The sequence below is a fragment of the Neocloeon triangulifer genome, unplaced genomic scaffold (assembly GCF_031216515.1).
Source record: "Neocloeon triangulifer isolate White Clay Creek 2 clone unplaced genomic scaffold, ASM3121651v1 ptg000004l, whole genome shotgun sequence".
Taxonomy (NCBI): domain Eukaryota; kingdom Metazoa; phylum Arthropoda; class Insecta; order Ephemeroptera; family Baetidae; genus Neocloeon; species Neocloeon triangulifer.
Window position 1 is genome coordinate 1,567,967 of NW_026775547.1, and position 21,803 is coordinate 1,589,769.

At 34.8% G+C, this 21,803-nt stretch overlaps 2 protein-coding genes across 2 annotated transcripts in view; one reads left to right on the top strand and one right to left on the bottom strand.

Annotated features, from left to right (window-relative positions):
* LOC132193431 (lachesin-like) overlaps positions 1-15,993 on the bottom strand; it is a 109,070-nt gene extending 93,077 nt beyond the window's left edge. Inside the window, exon 1 of the mRNA XM_059614091.1 lies at positions 15,874-15,993. The gene's annotated coding sequence lies outside the window, so the exon portion shown is untranslated. The remainder of the gene's footprint in view (positions 1-15,873) is intronic.
* Positions 15,994-18,838: 2,845 nt separating this feature from the next.
* Positions 18,839-20,287, top strand: LOC132193555 (uncharacterized). The gene is made up of 5 exons (XM_059614298.1): positions 18,839-19,031; positions 19,103-19,310; positions 19,373-19,495; positions 19,552-19,757; positions 19,807-20,287. The coding sequence occupies exons 1-5, from the start codon at positions 18,992-18,994 to the stop codon at positions 19,941-19,943; spliced, it is 714 nt and encodes a 237-aa protein (XP_059470281.1). The 5' UTR covers positions 18,839-18,991; the 3' UTR covers positions 19,944-20,287.
* Positions 20,288-21,803: the final 1,516 nt, after the last annotated feature.

Sequence of the window (21,803 nt, forward strand, 5' to 3'; positions counted from 1 at the left end):
GGGCACAATTGCAGAGTCTTTTGCAACGCTCGTATTTAGCACCAAACATTGTATTATTTAAATATTGAGATCTCAGTCAAAGTATAGCTCGTACTGCTTCAAAATCTAGAACAAAAGCTTTAAAATAGTGTGAAAGAGCAGCCTTTACTCTTAATTTTACGGCACAATTGCAGAGTCTTTTGCAACGCTCGTATTTAGCACCAAACAAGGTATTAATGAAATATTGAGATCGCAGTCAAAGTATAGCTCGTACTGATTCAAAATCTAGAAAAAAAGCTTTAAAATACTGTGAAAGAGGAGCCTTAACTCTTAATTTTACGGCACAATTGCAGAGTCTTTTGCAACGCTCGTATTTAGCACCAAACATGGTATTATTGAAATATTGAGATCGCAGTCAAAGTATAGCTCGTACTGATTCAAAATCTAGAAAAAAAGCTTTAAAATAGTGTTAAAGTGCAGCCTTAACTCTTAATTTTATAGCACAATTGCAGAGTCTTTTGCAACGCTCGTATTTAGCACCAAACATGGTATTATTGAAATATTGAGATCGCAGTCAAAGTATAGCTCGTACTGATTCAAAATCTAGAAAAAAAGCTTTAAAATAGTGTGAAAGTGCAGCCTTAACTCTTAATTTTACGGCACAATTGCAGAGTCTTTTGCAACGCTCGTATAATTTAGCACCAAACATGGTATTATTGAAATATTGAGATCGCAGTCAAAGTATAGCTCGTACTGATTCAAAATCTAGAAAAAAAGCTTTAAAATAGTGTGAAAGAGCAGCCTTAACTCTTAATTTTACGGCACAATTGCAGAGTCTTTTGCAACGCTCGTATTTAGCACCAAACATGGTATTATTGAAATATTGAGATCGCAGTCAAAGTATAGCTCGTACTGATTCAAAATCTAGAAAAAAAGCTTTAAAATAGTGTGAAAGAGCAGCCTTAACTCTTAATTTTACGGCACAATTGCAGAGTCTTTTGCAACGCTCGTATTTAGCACCAAACATGGTATTATTGAAATATTGAGATCGCAGTCAAAGTATAGCTCGTACTGATTCAAAATCTAGAAAAAAAGCTTTAAAATAGTGTGAAAGTGCAGCCTTAACTCTTAATTTTACGGCACAATTGCAGAGTCTTTTGCAACGCTCGTATTTAGCACCAAACATGGTATTATTGAAATATTGAGATCGCAGTCAAAGTATAGCTCGTACTGATTCAAAATCTAGAAAAAAAGCTTTAAAATAGTGTGAAAGAGCAGCCTTAACTCAGAATTTTACGGCACAATTGCAGAGTCTTTTGCAACGCTCGTATTTAGCACCAAACATGGTACTATTGAAATATTGAGATCGCAGTCAAAGAATAGGTCGTACTGATTCAAAATCTAGAAAAAAGGCTTTAAAATAGTGTGAAAGAGCAGCCTTAACTCTTAATTTTACGGCACAATTGCAGAGTCTTTTGCAACGCTCGTATTTAGCACCAAACATGGTATTATTGAAATATTGAGATCGCAGTCTAAGTATAGCTCGTACTGATTCAAAATCTAGAAAAAAAGCTTTAAAATAGTGTGAAAGTGCAGCCTTAACTCTTAATTTTACGGCACAATGGCAGAGTCTTTTGCAATGCTCGTATTTAGCACCAAACATGGTATTATTGAAATATTGAGATCGCAGTCAAAGCATAGCTCGTACTGATTCAAAATCTAGAAAAAAAGCTTTAAAATAGTGTTAAAGTGCAGCCTTAACTCTTAATTTTACGGCATAATTGCAGAGTCTTTTGCAACGCTCGTACTTAGCACCAAACATGGTATTATTGAAATATTGAGATCGCAGTCTATGTATAGCTCGTACTGATTCAAAATCTAGAAAAAAAGCTTTAAAATAGTGTGAAAGAGCAGCCTTAACTCTTAATTTTACGGCACAATTGCAAAGTCTTTTACAACGCTCATATTTAGCACGAAACATGGTATTATTGAAATATTGAGATCGCAGTCAAAGTATAGCTCGTACTGCTTCAAAATCTAGAAAAAAAGCTTTAAAATAGTGTGAAAGAGCAGCCTTAACTCTTAATTTTACGGCACAATTGCAGAGTCTTTTGCAACGCTCGTATTTAGCACCAAACATGGTATTATTGAAATATTGAGATCGCAGTCAAAGTATAGCTCGTACTGATTCAAAATCTAGAAATAAAGCTTTAAAATAGTGTGAAAGAGCAGCCTTAACTCTTAATTTTACGGCACAATAGCAGAGTCTTTTGCAACGCTCGTATTAAGCACCAAACATGGTATTATTGAAATATTGAGATCGCAGTCAAAGTATAGCTCGTACTGATTCAAAGTCTAGAAAAAAAGCTTTAAAATAGTGTGAAAGAGCAGCCTTAACTCTTAATTTTACGGCACAATTGCAGAGTCTTTTGCAACGCTCGTATTTAGCACCAAACATGGTATTATTGAAATATTGAGATCGCAGTCAAAGTATAGCTCGTACTGATTCAAAATCTAGAAAAAAAGCTTTAAAATAGTGTGAAAGTGCAGCCTTAACTCTTAATTTTACGGCACAATTGCAGAGTCTTTTGCAACGCTCGTATAATTTAGCACCAAACATGGTATTATTGAAATATTGAGATCGCAGTCAAAGTATAGCTCGTACTGATTCAAAATCTAGAAAAAAAGCTTTAAAATAGTGTGAAAGAGCAGCCTTAACTCTTAATTTTACGGCACAATTGCAGAGTCTTTTGCAACGCTCGTATTTAGCACCAAACATGGTATTATTGAAATATTGAGATCGCAGTCAAAGTATAGCTCGTACTGATTCAAAATCTAGAAAAAAAGCTTTAAAATAGTGTGAAAGTGCAGCCTTAACTCTTAATTTTACGGCACAATTGCAGAGTCTTTTGCAATGCTCGTATTTAGCACCAAACATTGTATTTTTTAAATATTGAGATCGCAGTCAAAGTATAGCTCGTACTGATTCAAAATCTAGAAAAAAAGCTTTAAAATAGTGTGAAAGAGCAGCCTTAACTCTTAATTTTAGGGCACAATTGCAGAGTCTTTTGCAACGCTCGTATTTAGCACCAAACATTGTATTATTTAAATATTGAGATCTCAGTCAAAGTATAGCTCGTACTGCTTCAAAATCTAGAACAAAAGCTTTAAAATAGTGTGAAAGAGCAGCCTTTACTCTTAATTTTACGGCACAATTGCAGAGTCTTTTGCAACGCTCGTATTTAGCACCAAACAAGGTATTAATGAAATATTGAGATCGCAGTCAAAGTATAGCTCGTAATGATTCAAAATCTAGAAAAAAAACTTTAAAATACTGTGAAAGAGGAGCCTTAACTCTTAATTTTACGGCACAATTGCAGAGTCTTTTGCAACGCTCGTATTTAGCACCAAAAATGGTATTATTGATATATTGAGATCGCAGTCAAAGTATAGCTCGTACTGATTCAAAGTCTAGAAAAAAAGCTTTAAAATAGTGTGAAAGAGCAGCCTTAACTCTTAATTTTACGGCACAATTGCAGAGTCTTTTGCAACGCTCGTATTTAGCACCAAACATGGTATTATTGAAATATTGAGATCGCAGTCTAAGTATAGCTCGTACTGATTCAAAATCTAGAAAAAAAGCTTTAAAATAGTGTGAAAGAGCAGCCTTAACTCTTAATTTTACGGCACAATTGCAGAGTCTTTTGCAACGCTCGTATTTAGCACCAAACATGGTATTATTGAAATATTGAGATCGCAGTCAAAGTATAGCTCGTACTGATTCAAAATCTAGAAAAAAAGCTTTAAAATAGTGTGAAAGTGCAGCCTTAACTCTTAATTTTACGGCACAATTGCAGAGTCTTTTGCAACGCTCGTATTTAGCACCAAACATGGTATTATTGAAATATTGAGATCGCAGTCAAAGCATAGCTCGTACTGCTTCAAAATCTAGAAAAAAAGCTTTAAAATAGTGTGAAAGTGCAGCCTTAACTCTTAATTTTACGGCACAATTGCAGAGTCTTTTGCAACGCTCGTATTTAGCACCAAACATGGTACTATTGAAATATTGAGATCGCAGTCAAAGAATAGGTCGTACTGATTCAAAATCTAGAAAAAAGGCTTTAAAATAGTGTGAAAGAGCAGCCTTAACTCTTAATTTTACGGCACAATTGCAGAGTCTTTTGCAACGCTCGTATTTAGCACCAAACATGGTATTATTGAAATATTGAGATCGCAGTCTAAGTATAGCTCGTACTGATTCAAAATCTAGAAAAAAAGCTTTAAAATAGTGTGAAAGTGCAGCCTTAACTCTTAATTTTAGGGCACAATGGCAGAGTCTTTTGCAACGCTCGTATTTAGCACCAAACATGGTATTATTGAAATATAGAGATCGCAGTCAAAGCATAGCTCGTACTGATTCAAAATCTAGAAAAAAAGCTTTAAAATAGTGCGAAAGTGCAGCCTTAACTCTTAATTTTACGGCATAATTGCAGAGTCTTTTGCAACGCTCGTACTTAGCACCAAACATGGTATTATTGAAATATTGAGATCGCAGTCTATGTATAGCTCGTACTGATTCAAAATCTAGAAAAAAAGCTTTAAAATAGTGTGAAAGAGCAGCCTTAACTCTTAATTTTACGGCACAATTGCAAAGTCTTTTACAACGCTCATATTTAGCACGAAACATGGTATTATTGAAATATTGAGATCGCAGTCAAAGTATAGCTCGTACTGCTTCAAAATCTAGAAAAAAAGCTTTAAAATAGTGTGAAAGAGCAGCCTTAACTCTTAATTTTACGGCACAATTGCAGAGTCTTTTGCAACGCTCGTATTTAGCACCAAACATGGTATTATTGAAATATTGAGATCGCAGTCAAAGTATAGCTCGTACTGATTCAAAATCTAGAAAAAAAGCTTTAAAATAGTGTGAAAGTGCAGCCTTAACTCTTAATTTTACGGCACAATTGCAGAGTCTTTTGCAATGCTCGTATTTAGCACCAAACATTGTATTTTTAAATATTGAGATCGCAGTCAAAGTATAGCTCGTACTGATTCAAAATCTAGAAAAAAAGCTTTAAAATAGTGTGAAAGAGCAGCCTTAACTCTTAATTTTAGGGCACAATTGCAGAGTCTTTTGCAACGCTCGTATTTAGCACCAAACATTGTATTATTTAAATATTGAGATCTCAGTCAAAGTATAGCTCGTACTGCTTCAAAATCTAGAACAAAAGCTTTAAAATAGTGTGAAAGAGCAGCCTTTACTCTTAATTTTACGGCACAATTGCAGAGTCTTTTGCAACGCTCGTATTTAGCACCAAACAAGGTATTAATGAAATATTGAGATCGCAGTCAAAGTATAGCTCGTAATGATTCAAAATCTAGAAAAAAAGCTTTAAAATACTGTGAAAGAGGAGCCTTAACTCTTAATTTTACGGCACAATTGCAGAGTCTTTTGCAACGCTCGTATTTAGCACCAAAAATGGTATTATTGATATATTGAGATCGCAGTCAAAGTATAGCTCGTACTGATTCAAAGTCTCGAAAAAAAGCTTTAAAATAGTGTGAAAGAGCAGCCTTAACTCTTAATTTTACGGCACAATTGCAGAGTCTTTTGCAACGCTCGTATTTAGCACCAAACATGGTATTATTGAAATATTGAGATCGCAGTCAAAGTATAGCTCGTACTGATTCAAAATCTAGAAAAAAAGCTTTAAAATAGTGTGAAAGTGCAGCCTTAACTCTTAATTTTACGGCACAATTGCAGAGTCTTTTGCAATGCTCGTATTTAGCACCAAACATTGTATTATTGAAATATTGAGATCGCAGTCAAAGTATAGCTCGTACTGATTCAAAATCTAGAAAAAAAGCTTTAAAATAGTGTGAAAGAGCAGCCTTAACTCTTAATTTTACGGCACAATTGCAGAGTCTTTTGCAACGCTCGTATTTAGCACCAAACATTGTATTATTTAAATATTGAGATCTCAGTCAAAGTATAGCTCGTACTGCTTCAAAATCTAGAACAAAAGCTTTAAAATAGTGTGAAAGAGCAGCCTTTACTCTTAATTTTATGGCACAATTGCAGAGTCTTTTGCAACGCTCGTATTTAGCACCAAACAAGGTATTAATGAAATATTGAGATCGCAGTCAAAGTATAGCTCGTACTGATTCAAAATCTAGAAAAAAAGCTTTAAAATACTGTGAAAGAGGAGCCTTAACTCTTAATTTTACGGCACAATTGCAGAGTCTTTTGCAACGCTCGTATTTAGCACCAAAAATGGTATTATTGATATATTGAGATCGCAGTCAAAGTACAGCTCGTACTGATTCAAAGTCTAGAAAAAAAGCTTTAAAATAGTGTGAAAGAGCAGCCTTAACTCTTAATTTTACGGCACAATTGCAGAGTCTTTTGCAACGCTCGTATTTAGCACCAAACATGGTATTATTGAAATATTGAGATCGCAGTCAAAGTATAGCTCGTACTGATTCAAAATCTAGAAAAAAAGCTTTAAAATAGTGTGAAAGTGCAGCCTTAACTCTTAATTTTACGGCACAATTGCAGAGTCTTTTGCAACGCTCGTATAATTTAGCACCAAACATGGTATTTTGGAATATTGAGATCGCAGTAAAGTATAGCTCGTACTGATTCAAAATCTAGAAAAAAAGCTTTAAAATAGTGTGAAAGAGCAGCCTTAACTCAGAATTTTACGGCACAATTGCAGAGTCTTTTGCAACGCTCGTATTTAGCACCAAACATGGTATTATTGAAATATTGAGATCGCAGTCAAAGTATAGCTCGTACTGATTCAAAATCTAGAAAAAAGGCTTTAAAATAGTGTGAAAGAGCAGCCTTAACTCTTAATTTTACGGCACAATTGCAGAGTCTTTTGCAACGCTCGTATTTAGCACCAAACATGGTATTATTGAAATATTGAGATCGCAGTCTAAGTATAGCTCGTACTGATTCAAAATCTAGAAAAAAAGCTTTAAAATAGTGTGAAAGTGCAGCCTTAACTCTTAATTTTACGGCACAATGGCAGAGTTTTTTGCAACGCTCGTATTTAGCACCAAACATGGTATTATTGAAATATAGAGATCGCAGTCAAAGCATAGCTCGTACTGATTCAAAATCTAGAAAAAAAGCTTTAAAATAGTGTGAAAGTGCAGCCTTAACTCTTAGTTTTACGGCATAATTGCAGAGTCTTTTGCAACGCTCGTACTTAGCACCAAACATGGTATTATTGAAATATTGAGATCGCAGTCTATGTATAGCTCGTACTGATTCAAAATCTAGAAAAAAAGCTTTAAAATAGTGTGAAAGAGCAGCCTTAACTCTTAATTTTACGGCACAATTGCAAAGTCTTTTACAACGCTCATATTTAGCACGAAACATGGTATTATTGAAATATTGAGATCGCATTCAAAGTATAGCTCGTACTGCTTCAAAATCTAGAAAAAAAGCTTTAAAATAGTGTGAAAGAGCAGCCTTAACTCTTAATTTTACGGCACAATTGCAGAGTCTTTTGCAACGCTCGTATTTAGCACCAAACATGGTATTATTGAAATATTGAGATCGCAGTCAAAGTATAGCTCGTACTGATTCAAAATCTAGAAATAAAGCTTTAAAATAGTGTGAAAGAGCAGCCTTAACTCTTAATTTTAGGGCACAATTGCAGAGTCTTTTGCAACGCTCGTATTTAGCACCAAACATGGTATTATTGAAATATTGAGATCGCAGTCAAAGTATAGCTCGTACTGATTCAAAATCTAGAAAAAAAGCTTTAAAATAGTGTTAAAGTGCAGCCTTAACTCTTAATTTTACGGCACAATTGCAGAGTCTTTTGCAACGCTCGTATTTAGCACCAAACATGGTATTAATGAAATATTGAGATCGCAGTCAAAGTATAGCTCGTACTGATTCAAAATCTAGAAAAAAAGCTTTAAAATAGTGTGAAAGAGCAGCCTTAACTCTTAATTATACGGCACAATTGCAGAGTCTTTTGCAACGCTCGTATTTAGCACCAAACATGGTATTATTGAAATATTGAGATCGCAGTCAAAGTATAGCTCGTACTGCTTCAAAATCTAGAAAAAAAGCTTTAAAATAGTGTGAAAGAGCAGCCTTAACTCTGAATTTTACGGCACAATTGCAGAGTCTTTTGCAACGCTCGTATTTAGCACCAAACATGGTATTATTGAAATATAGAGATCGCAGTCAAAGTATAGCTCGTACTGATTCAAAATCTAGAAAAAAAGCTTTAAAATAGTGTGAAAGTGCAGCCTTAACTCTTAATTTTACGGCACAATTGCAGAGTCATTTGCAACGCTCGTATTTAGCACCAAACATGGTATTATTGAAATATTGAGATCGCAGTCAAAGCATAGCTCGTACTGCTTCAAAATCTAGAAAAAAAGCTTTAAAATAGTGTGAAAGTGCAGCCTTAACTCTTAATTTTACGGCACAATTGCAGAGTCTTTTGCAACGCTCGTATTTAGCACCAAACATGGTATTATTGAAATATTGAGATCGCAGTCAAAGTATAGCTCGTACTGATTCAAAATCTAGAAATAAAGCTTTAAAATAGTGTGAAAGAGCAGCCTTAACTCTTAATTTTAGGGCACAATTGCAGAGTCTTTTGCAACGCTCGTATTTAGCACCAAACATGGTATTATTGAAATATTGAGATCGCAGTCAAAGTATAGCTCGTACTGATTCAAAATCTAGAAAAAAAGCTTTAAAATAGTGTTAAAGTGCAGCCTTAACTCTTAATTTTACGGCACAATTGCAGAGTCTTTTGCAACGCTCGTATTTAGCACCAAACATGGTATTAATGAAATATTGAGATCGCAGTCAAAGTATAGCTCGTACTGATTCAAAATCTAGAAAAAAAGCTTTAAAATAGTGTGAAAGAGCAGCCTTAACTCTTAATTATACGGCACAATTGCAGAGTCTTTTGCAACGCTCGTATTTAGCACCAAACATGGTATTATTGAAATATTGAGATCGCAGTCAAAGTATAGCTCGTACTGCTTCAAAATCTAGAAAAAAAGCTTTAAAATAGTGTGAAAGAGCAGCCTTAACTCTGAATTTTACGGCACAATTGCAGAGTCTTTTGCAACGCTCGTATTTAGCACCAAACATGGTATTATTGAAATATAGAGATCGCAGTCAAAGTATAGCTCGTAATGATTCAAAATCTAGAAAAAAAGCTTTAAAATAGTGTGAAAGTGCAGCCTTAACTCTTAATTTTACGGCACAATTGCAGAGTCTTTTGCAACGCTCGTATTTAGCACCAAACATGGTATTATTGAAATATTGAGATCGCAGTCAAAGCATAGCTCGTACTGCTTCAAAATCTAGAAAAAAAGCTTTAAAATAGTGTGAAAGTGCAGCCTTAACTCTTAATTTTACGGCACAATTGCAGAGTCTTTTGCAACGCTCGTATTTAGCACCAAACATGGTATTATTGAAATATTGAGATCGCAGTCAAAGTATAGCTCGTACTGATTCTAAATCTAGAAAAAAAGCTTTAAAATAGTGTGAAAGTGCAGCCTTAACTCTTAATTTTACGGCACAATTGCTGAGTCTTTTGCAACGCTCGTATTTAGCACCAAACATGGTATTATTGAAATATTGAGATCGCAGTCAAAGTATAGCTCGTACTGATTCAAAATCTAGAAAAAAAGCTTTAAAATAGTGTGAAAGTGCAGCCTTAACTCTTAATTTTACGGCACAATTGCAGAGTCTTTTGCAACGCTCGTACTTAGCACCAAACATGGTATTATTGAAATATTGAGATCGCAGTCAAAGTATAGCTCGTACTGATTCAAAATCTAGAAAAAAAGCTTTAAAATAGTGTGAAAGAGCAGCCTTAACTCTTAATTTTAGGGCACAATTGCAGAGTCTTTTGCAACGCTCGTATTTAGCAGCAAACATGGTATTATTGAAATATTGAGATCGCAGTCAAAGTATAGCTCGTACTGATTCAAAATCTAGAAAAAAAGCTTTAAAATAGTGTGAAAGAGCAGCCTTAACTCTTAATTTTACGGCACAATTGCAGAGTCTTTTGCAACGCTCGTACTTAGCACCAAACATGGTATTATTGAAATATTGAGATCGCAGTCAAAGTATAGCTCGTACTGATTCAAAATCTAGAAAAAAAGCTTTAAAATAGTGTGAAAGAGCAGCCTTAACTCTTAATTATACGGCACAATTGCAGAGTCTTTTGCAACGCTCGTATTTAGCACCAAACATGGTATTATTGAAATATTGAGATCGCAGTCAAAGTATAGCTCGTACTGCTTCAAAATCTAGAAAAAAAGCTTTAAAATAGTGTGAAAGAGCAGCCTTAACTCTGAATTTTACGGCACAATTGCAGAGTCTTTTGCAACGCTCGTATTTAGCACCAAACATGGTATTATTGAAATATAGAGATCGCAGTCAAAGTATAGCTCGTACTGATTCAAAATCTAGAAAAAAAGCTTTAAAATAGTGTGAAAGTGCAGCCTTAACTCTTAATTTTACGGCACAATTGCAGAGTTTTTTGCAACGCTCGTATTTAGCACCAAACATGGTATTATTGAAATATTGAGATCGCAGTCAAAGCATAGCTCGTACTGCTTCAAAATCTAGAAAAAAAGCTTTAAAATAGTGTGAAAGTGCAGCCTTAACTCTTAATTTTACGGCACAATTGCAGAGTCTTTTGCAACGCTCGTATTTAGCACCAAACATGGTATTATTGAAATATTGAGATCGCAGTCAAAGTATAGCTCGTACTGATTCAAAATCTAGAAATAAAGCTTTAAAATAGTGTGAAAGAGCAGCCTTAACTCTTAATTTTAGGGCACAATTGCAGAGTCTTTTGCAACGCTCGTATTTAGCACCAAACATGGTATTATTGAAATATTGAGATCGCAGTCAAAGTATAGCTCGTACTGATTCAAAATCTAGAAAAAAAGCTTTAAAATAGTGTTAAAGTGCAGCCTTAACTCTTAATTTTACGGCACAATTGCAGAGTCTTTTGCAACGCTCGTATTTAGCACCAAACATGGTATTAATGAAATATTGAGATCGCAGTCAAAGTATAGCTCGTACTGATTCAAAATCTAGAAAAAAAGCTTTAAAATAGTGTGAAAGAGCAGCCTTAACTCTTAATTATACGGCACAATTGCAGAGTCTTTTGCAACGCTCGTATTTAGCACCAAACATGGTATTATTGAAATATTGAGATCGCAGTCAAAGTATAGCTCGTACTGCTTCAAAATCTAGAAAAAAAGCTTTAAAATAGTGTGAAAGAGCAGCCTTAACTCTGAATTTTACGGCACAATTGCAGAGTCTTTTGCAACGCTCGTATTTAGCACCAAACATGGTATTATTGAAATATAGAGATCGCAGTCAAAGTATAGCTCGTACTGATTCAAAATCTAGAAAAAAAGCTTTAAAATAGTGTGAAAGTGCAGCCTTAACTCTTAATTTTACGGCACAATTGCAGAGTCTTTTGCAACGCTCGTATTTAGCACCAAACATGGTATTATTGAAATATTGAGATCGCAGTCAAAGCATAGCTCGTACTGCTTCAAAATCTAGAAAAAAAGCTTTAAAATAGTGTGAAAGTGCAGCCTTAACTCTTAATTTTACGGCACAATTGCAGAGTCTTTTGCAACGCTCGTACTTAGCACCAAACATGGTATTATTGAAATATTGAGATCGCAGTCAAAGTATAGCTCGTACTGATTCAAAATCTAGAAAAAAAGCTTTAAAATAGTGTGAAAGAGCAGCCTTAACTCTTAATTTTACGGCACAATTGCAGAGTCTTTTGCAACGCTCGTATTTAGCAGCAAACATGGTATTATTGAAATATTGAGATCGCAGTCAAAGTATAGCTCGTAATGATTCAAAATCTAGAAAAAAAGCTTTAAAATAGTGTGAAAGAGCAGCCTTAACTCTTAATTTTACGGCACAATTGCAGAGTCTTTTGCAACGCTCGTATTTAGCACCAAACATGGTATTATTGAAATATTGAGATCGCAGTCAAAGTATAGCTCGTACTGATTCAAAATCTAGAAAAAAAGCTTTAAAATAGTGTGAAAGTGCAGCCTTAACTCTTAATTTTACGGCACAATTGCAGAGTCTTTTGCAACGCTCGTACTTAGCACCAAACATGGTATTATTGAAATATTGAGATCGCAGTCAAAGTATAGCTCGTACTGATTCAAAATCTAGAAAAAAAGCTTTAAAATAGTGTGAAAGAGCAGCCTTAACTCTTAATTTTACGGCACAATTGCAGAGTCTTTTGCAACGCTCGTATTTAGCAGCAAACATGGTATTATTGAAATATTGAGATCGCAGTCAAAGTATAGCTCGTACTGATTCAAAATCTAGAAAAAAAGCTTTAAAATAGTGTGAAAGAGCAGCCTTAACTCTTAATTTTACGGCACAATTGCAGAGTCTTTTGCAACGCTCGTACTTAGCACCAAACATGGTATTATTGAAATATTGAGATCGCAGTCAAAGTATAGCTCGTACTGATTCAAAATCTAGAAAAAAAGCTTTAAAATAGTGTGAAAGTGCAGCCTTAACTCTTAATTTTACGGCACAATTGCAGAGTCTTTTGCAACGCTCGTACTTAGCACCAAACATGGTATTATTGAAATATTGAGATCGCAGTCAAAGTATAGCTCGTACTGATTCAAAATCTAGAAAAAAAGCTTTAAAATAGTGTGAAAGAGCAGCCTTAACTCTTAATTTTACGGCACAATTGCAGAGTCTTTTGCAACGCTCGTATTTAGCAGCAAACATGGTATTATTGAAATATTGAGATCGCAGTCAAAGTATAGCTCGTACTGCTTCAAAATCTAGAGCAAAAGCTTTAAAATAGTGTGAAAGAGCAGCCTTAACTCTTAATTTTACGGCACAATTGCAGAGTCTTTTGCAACGCTCGTATTTAGCACCAAACATGGTATTAATGAAATATTGAGATCGCAGTCAAAGTATAGCTCGTACTGATTCAAAATCTAGAAAAAAAGCTTTAAAATACTGTGAAAGAGGAGCCTTAACTCTTAATTTTACGGCACAATTGCAGAGTCTTTTGCAACGCTCGTATTTAGCACCAAAAATGGTATTATTGAAATATTGAGATCGCAGTCAAAGTATAGCTCGTACTGATTCAAAATCTAGAAAAAAAGCTTTAAAATAGTGTGAAAGAGCAGCCTTAACTCTAAATTTTACTGCACAATTGCAGAGTCTTTTGCAACGCTCGTATTTAGCACCAAACATGGTATTATTGAAATATTGAGATCGCAGTCAAAGCATAGCTCGTACTGATTCAAAATCTAGAAAAAAAGCTTTAAAATAGTGTGAAAGTGCAGCCTTAACTCTTAATTTTACGGCACAATTGCAGAGTCTTTTGCAACGCTCGTATTTAGCACAAAACATGGTATTATTGATATATTGAGATCGCAGTCAAAGTATAGCTCGTACTGATTCAAAGTCTAGAAAAAAAGCTTTAAAATAGTGTGAAAGAGCAGCCTTAACTCTTAATTTTACGGCACAATTGCAGAGTCTTTTGCAACGCTCGTATTTAGCACCAAACATGGTATTATTGAAATATTGAGATCGCAGTCAAAGTATAGCTCGTACTGATTCAAAATCTAGAAAAAAAGCTTTAAAATAGTGTGAAAGTGCAGCCTTAACTCTTAATTTTACGGCACAATTGCAGAGTCTTTTGCAACGCTCGTATAAGTTAGCACCAAACATGGTATTATTGAAATATTGAGATCGCAGTCAAAGTATAGCTCGTACTGTTCAAAATCTAGAAAAAAAGCTTTAAAATAGTGTGAAAGAGCAGCCTTAACTCTTAATTTTACGGCACAATTGCAGAGTCTTTTGCAACGCTCGTATTTAGCACCAAACATGGTATTATTGAAATATTGAGATCGCAGTCAAAGTATAGCTCGTACTGATTCAAAATCTAGAAAAAAAACTTTAAAATAGTGTGAAAGAGCAGCCTTAACTCTTAATTTTACGGCACAATTGCAGAGTCTTTTGCAACGCTCGTATTTAGCACCAAACATGGTATTATTGAAATATTGAGATCGCAGTCAAAGTATAGCTCGTACTGATTCAAAATGTAGAAAAAAAGCTTTAAAATAGTGTGAAAGTGCAGCCTTAACTCTTAATTTTACGGCACAATTGCAGAGTCTTTTGCAACGCTCGTATTTAGCACCAAACATGGTATTATTGAAATATTGAGATCGCAGTCAAAGTATAGCTCGTACTGATTCAAAATCTAGAAAAAAAGCTTTAAAATAGTGTGAAAGTGCAGCCTTAACTCTTAATTTTACGGCACAATTGCAAAGTCTTTTACAATGCTCGTATTTAGCACCAAACATGGTATTATTGAAATATTTAGATCTCAGTCAAAGTATAGCTCGTACTGATTCAAAATCTAGAAAAAGGCTTTAAAATACTGTGAAAGAGGAGCCTTAAACTCTTAATTTTACGGCACAATTGCAGAGTCTTTTGCAACGCTCGTATTTAGCACCAAACATGGTATTATTGAAATATTGAGGGTGATCGCAGTCAAAGTATAGCTCGTACTGATTCAAAATCTAGAAAATAAGCTTTAAAATAGTGTGAAAGAGCAGCCTTAACTCTTAATTATACGGCACAATTGCAGAGTCTTTTGCAACGCTCGTATTTAGCACCAAACATGGTAGTATTGAAATATTGAGATCTCATCTTGCTTTTGACTGAAAAAAAAATGTTTTTTAGCAACCATCTTAAAATTTCGGACAGACCATTTGGATCATTTCTAGCTAACTTTTTGAAACCTTTTTTTTTAACCCCACACCCCTGGAACCCTTGCCCACCCTTGTGACGGTCTTGACTGAAAAAAAAAATGTTTTTTAGCAACCATCTAATTATTTCGGACAGACCATTTGGATCATTTCTAGCCAAATTTTTTTGAAAAAAAAATTTTACCTTCTTGCCTTAATTATTAAATTTTCAAAATCGTCTAAAACAGACTATTTTTGCTCGAAAAACGACTAAAATCGACTAAAAAAGTCGACTATTTTGACCTTAAAAATAGACTAAAACGCTCAGCCCTACATTGTAAACCTGCAAGTACAATAAATACGCAAGGGCTTATAAGATTCTCGCCTTCACTAAATAAAAAAATGAGATAAAAATAAATTGACTTCCATTAAACAACAATTTTCTATAAAAAAATATTAGTGTTTTTTTTTTATCCTCTATTTTAATCGTCTTTAGGGTGTTTTACGTTTATCCGTTTCTATAAGTCTCTATCTCTCAACAAAATCAGCAATTTTTCAACTGCCTATCTATCCGTAGAGGCATTTCACTTCTTCTTCTACTCCACTTAGGGAAATGTCATTCCTCATTTTCAGTTTAGCTCTCTCTCCGCCACCGCTCGTCTTTTCCAGCGATAAATGCGCGCGCGGTATTGTCAGGTGGAAAATATGACAAGCGTCGAATAAAAAGAAAATCTGCCTGATTTTGTTTGCTTGGTTGTGACACCCGTCGTGCGTTCGAAGTGTGAATCCATTAAGTAGCGCATTTGTCTCTATCTTGAATATAAATAATAAAAAAATATCCAAATATAAACGTCGGCAGGAGAACGGTTTTCCGACTTGCTTTTTGAGCGAGACAGGTTTTGAGAAGGGGTCCTGATTTCCCAGAGAATTCCAAAGTGTAAATATATTGCTCGTTATATAAATCATAGAAAATGAAAATTAATTAAAAGAGCACCCCATTTATTGTAGTACGTAAATTCATAATTTTTCAACATTCTAAACAAATCCCAAAGAAACGAATTCCTTCCCAGGACAGTAAAAATTCAATTCAAAAGGTCAATTTGTAAAGTGAGAACTTACTTTTCCGCCGGCGCTTCTTCTCACGCTGCACTTCAGCCGATTTTCGCCTTTTTCGGGCCGAATTTGGGCTCAATCTTGATCCCCGGCGGGACACGATGCACTTTGTCAACAAAGAAAAACATTACTAATCATAATGGGGTGGGCGTGTCCGATTATTTTGTAGGGGAAAAGCGGGAACGTGTTTAGCAATCCGACAAAGTTGTCACGACGTAATTAATCAATACTTTTTATAGCTCTGATTTAAAATTTTTGCGATAAAAAAGTATCTGGAACATTGAAGGAATGAGGAAAATAGCGGTGTAATAATTTATTTTTCGATCTGAGCAGCCGTTGTTGCGCTATGAACCCTCCTCTGCACGTCGCTTTGCTCTGCTCTCTCCTGCTTGACTGCAATGATGAATAATTTTATTGATGACTATAAAGATAAAATATTACAAAAATAGCAAATAAAATAAAATAACAAATACCCTAATAATTATAAGATTGGAGCTTGCCTTCCGCAAGCCTAAAAAGGGCACAGGCCATCAGGCCAATAAGACTCTTTGTCTTGACCAGATCCTAAAACAAAAAAAAAAAAAAATAAGGTGGGGAACAGCTTGGTTCATTGAATTGCGAAAATTAATTTTTTATCAGTTAGCGTAGAATAAAAATTTCAATTTATAATACTGATCCGAATAGCTTATTAAATTTCAAAATTTGTAACTTTTTCTAATTATTCTTAGAAAAAATATATCTAGAGCAGAAGTTGTTTTCTTTTCCGCGAGAATTTTGTTATTTTATTTTTCAAACCTACTAAAATTTAGTTAGTTAATTAGTTAATTAAATAGTTAATTAAATTCTCTACAATTTCTTTTGTAAGCTTGCAGTTGTCAAAAAAAATTTGCCTGCGGGATGATCAAAGTCTCAATTTTACTTTTTCTCGTTGGAAATTTTTTTAAGATTTTTAGCCAATGGTATGAAAATTTAATCCTGACCTTGGAATGGAACTCAAATTTCAGATTAAATAGTAAGCAAGCAATCACGAGTTCAAATAATCTTTTGGGAAATTGCAACATTATTATATAGTGAACAATTTCATTGATTTTGTGCACTTCGATCTGTCAGAATCTGAAAGTGCATCAAAGTGGCTTTGGCATGAGCGTCTCACTCGAGCGTGTTGACAGTCGCGAGACAATTTCTCTCAAGGATCGAAGACTGCAAATCCGGGCTCAGAACTGTGTGGCGGATGATGTGCATATCAATTTGCGGCGCGCAGATATCCGGACGCGACGGCGTTTTCTATATTCCGAGGAAGGCGCGTTTAAGAAATATATATAAATTTGAATATATCGGGTTCATATTTTGCTCCTCGGATCTCTTCAATCTTTCGGCATCTTTCGTGCAAAAAATATCACCCTGTCAGTCTCACGCGCGGCGCCGATACATATTAAAGTCGCTATGTTCGCTATTTCTTGATCGCGCCGAGTGAAAAAAGGGCCGAATTCATTTTTATTGCACACGGCGTGTGCGAGCGGCAAATTCAATTTTTACACTTGAGGGATCATCCAAAGTGGAAGGGCGCTTTGTGGCGAGTTTTACTGCAATTGGTCAGGATATATAGGTACGATTTTGCACAAGAGAGAACCGCCGCCACATCATAAAGAATGGATTTTGTGAGCAGAAAAATTCCTCTTTATTATTCGGCGCGCGTTCGGCCGAGCTGATTTCCCTCACTTCTTCTCTTATCACTTTGCCGGGCTTAGCACAAAGTTTAGCAATAGCCGTAGAAAGGCTGCGCTGCTTTTATTGCTTTATGGATTGACTCTCTTAGCGGCGCGCAATAATAACCGTGTCGCGCCTTCCTACGTGAAGTGAATTCGCGGCCGCCTCTAAATCAATTAAGTAGGCATTTCGAACGCGATCCTCGACTAGGTATGCAACCACGCAGCACATACACACGCACTCTGTGAACCAACTCTTCCTTCCTTCTTCCTTCGCAGCCCCAATATAATATCGGATTTGCAGACGCAAGAAAAACGTTCGACGCAGTGAGAGAGTCGTTCTCGTTCTACGTGATTTCTCCATTTTCATCGGCAGACCAAACTTTAATTTTAGCGCTTTTATTGAATTCCAGTTAAATTTTGGTCGTATTTTGAACGAGACACTTGAGATTTTATTTGAAAGATAACGATCTTGATATTCACATGGGACTGGAATTTTAAAAAAAGTGGGCTTATTGTAAGTTATAATATGCATTCATTATTCAATTAAAACATACAGTGAATTGAAAGAAATTAAATTATTAAAATCTCTTATAACTTCTGCAAATAGAATTTAATTTTATATTAATCATGAAGATGTTAGTATTTTGAATTTAAAAAAACATCAATAATTATTTAAAAATATGAAACAAACTATTGAAGGAAATAAAAGGGCATAATTAAAAAATTATTTTTAAGATTAAAGGATCAGAACAGAACAATTAATAAAAAAATCTATGACTAGGGCGAACCTATCACCGAGTAATATACCCTCCGTCCCATTGACAGGTCGACAAATCAGTAGAAGAGGATTGATAGAAACTTGGTGAACTTATTATCCTGAAAAATAAATAAGAAGTTTCTCTTGAAAATTATTTTCTTAAATAATACGTAAAATGTATTATTATTATTTGAAACTGACTGTTCAAATACTTAAAAAATATCAGTGTTACCCTCTGATTTTTATAAAAAAAAAAAAATTTAATTATAAAAAGTGAAAATACTATAATCCAACCTGACTGAGGAGTACCTAAAGGCAGATGGATTATTTCCGACATGAAACGCGGCGCAAATCATTGCATTGCAGACAGATAGCCAGGCAGCACCTTTTCTGTTTCATTTTTGTTCTTCTCCAACCTGCAGTTTTTCTTCCCCTCATGCCGAGAGTCCCCCACCCCCTCTTGAAACAGATGATCAGATTCATCAGATTTCGTTTGATTGTCAATTTGGCCATTTTGAATGATACAGAAAGTCGCTAGATAAACAGCGGTAGCTTCATTAATTTTTCCACCTAATCAGAAAACTTGATTGATTCGGAAAGTGCGGAGAATTTATTTCGCATTTTTGTCGCCACATTTAAGAGCGTTTTTCTCAAAGACATGGAAGAATTCTTCAGATTTCATCGTTTACCTCTTGCAGGTTTGGAGAATAGAACTTTCTTTCCTCCTTTTTTCCTTCTTTTGGTTAATCATCATCTTTCATAATTTCAGTTGATGTAGAAAACGGTTTTGATCAAAATCTCAAGCCAAAGAGTGAAGACTGCAGCAACTGGTCTGGACTACCCGAGAGAAAAAAGAGCATTCGAGAGATTGTGTCCAGCCCTCACATGGATTTTGATCCTTACTGGCACCCAGCATTGAAATATTTCCGCAGAGAAAAGCTTTCTGTCTCCAAAATTCGATACACAGGCCTGAAAATGTAATTCTTGAAGAAAAAAAAAAATTGAAACTAATTTGAATTCAATTCCAATTTCATTTCAGCACCGTCAAAAGGATTCTGAAAATGGACCCTGAATCTTCACTCATTGAAATTTCAAAAGACTTTGCTCGACTTGGAGACACCAAAGCCATTCTCAACAAGCATGACAAGCACTTTTTGTTCTTGTAAGAATCGTCGTAATCGTATTTGCTTTTGAAATTAACTTTTCTAAAATCTATAGCATGACCCGATGCTTCCTTTTGCTGGTGGACAAAGTTCCGTCACGAGTTCAGGCAAATCTGCTGCTGAGTAAAGACATCTTGCACCCCCTCTTCATTGGATGTCTCAACTACGCCATGCAGCCTGAGGTCCTCGCCCTCAACACTCCATGGCTGCCTGTTTACGCCAGCAAGCCTGAAGATGTCATGTGCCAGACAAGTTTCGACTGTGAGATTTATTTCTAAAGTAAAAATTTACTTAATTGATTTCAAAACAGGGCGAGATTTGGAACTGGATCAAGTTCCAGTTTGGTGTCACTTCTTCACGAGGATCACTTGTGGCAAAGACTTCATGTTCAGTCAGTTCGTCAACTGCCTTTTGCATGCAGTTGCCACAGCAAGGATGGTATGTTGAGAGTCCATCCGTGTTTGAGAAGCCACAAAGGTCTAGGTAAAGTAAAAATCTTTTGTTCTGTAATTGAAATTGGGAAAAATGTTAAAATTGTATAAATGCAATTTCAATACCTTAGGTTGATTTCCACAAAAGTGAAAAATGCTCACATTTTTATTTAGTCAAATTATTTAAATCCAAAGTTGTATATAAATTAACATCAAATGTAATTGGAAGCTGGGGAATTTGATTCCTCTAAATGGAAATTAAAATTTCTTATAAAATGGCAAGTTTTTTTTATTAGATCATTTTATGCTTCCTTGATAAAGTTAACAAGTTTGTGAAATTAAATTGGAACATTCTTTTGACTTCCGAACAATTCAAGATCTTTTCCATACATATATATTTCAAGGAATTTTTAGCATTTTACTTTTGAAAGTAGACATTAAAATCCCACTGAAATTCAATATTTTCTTTAAAATCACTCAGCTGCTTTAGGTTTATTAATGTATATAAATTAGAAAATTCTTACAAATATTTTGATAATCATGCCTGATGCCGTGAAATGAAAGAAATATTGTTATTCCCTATATATATTGAAATTTATCATATAGATATAAAAAAAATCATTATATATCTGTTTCTTCTATACTAATGTCTTTATAAAATGTTGAAATTGGAGAATTCGAAGCACAAAACATATTTTTATTTTTTCATTAGAAATTATTTTCGTGTAAAAATTTATTTATTTGAAAATTCTGAAATTTGATATTATTTTTTACCAAACCAAGAGAAAATTTTAAATCATATCCCAATCAACAGAAAAAAATTTATTATTGAATATTTTAGCTAAAACAACAGACTGGAGGTGGAGGGAGCGAGTGAGAGATTGGCAGGATTACGGTGCGCTTCTGCCTGCCAATAACTGCTGCCGAATAATAAAAGATTAAAGAATATTGGTGAAATTAATTTACGCGCTGTGATTCATGACAGGTGGATAAAATCCACCGATGTAACTACTATCAGCCGCGGCGCACGAGAAAAAGCGGCGGCGGCAGAGTGAGAGAGATTTTGTAACAAGGACTCGCACCCGTTCGCTCGCTCGCTCGTCCGCCCGCTTGCTCTCTCTCTCTCTTCGCTCTCCGCGGCGGGTGGCATTTGTAACGCAGGCAGAGAGGATTTTAGCATGCTGCGCTGGTGGGTGGAATTCATCAAATATTGATCAATGTAGCATCCGTTTTTAATCACAGCAGCTGTCACGATAATTTTCCACTGCGGCTGGCTGCAAAAAAATCTGTAAATTATCAGGAATGGTGGCTGCGGACATTCCAGTGTGTGACTGGGCAAGCAGAAAATACTGATTTTTCAATTTTTCATCATTTTCGCACGTTAATCTGCTTTCACCACCTCTCACAAGCAAAATCCTGGGACTTAAAACATTTCTAAAAAAATATGACTCTGATTAAAGTCAATGTTTTGACAAAAACATTCAGTCGCTACATTTTTTGTAAAGTAATTAGGGGTAATAAATGGTGCATTGAATGTCAAAAAAATCATTTAAATCTTGTTGATTAATTTGTGGATCAAATTAGATTTCAAAATCACAGAAATACGTAAGATAGATTAACAAGAAAAATTAAATATAACGGAAGATTTTAAAATATGTGGATGTTAATATCATCTGTCAACATGTCAAATAATTGTACATAACTATCTTTTTTTCCGACTTTAAATTCAAATCAATAATAATTATCTTTTTAATTAATAGAATGAAAATATATTATACAAAGAAATGATTCACCAAATTTCACAAAATAAAAACAAATCAAATTTCCACTTATTCACATTCAACTGAAAGACTGAACTTCTAAATTAATATAAAAT

Bases quoted from the DNA above. Each gene is read 5' to 3' on its own strand.
- LOC132193555 (XM_059614298.1), top strand. From the start codon at position 18,992: ATGGAAGAATTCTTCAGATTTCATCGTTTACCTCTTGCAG. The intron at 19,311-19,372 runs GTAATTCTTGAA...ATTTCATTTCAG, and splicing joins CGATACACAGGCCTGAAAAT to CACCGTCAAAAGGATTCTGA. The intron at 19,758-19,806 runs GTGAGATTTATT...ATTTCAAAACAG, and splicing joins GTGCCAGACAAGTTTCGACT to GGCGAGATTTGGAACTGGAT.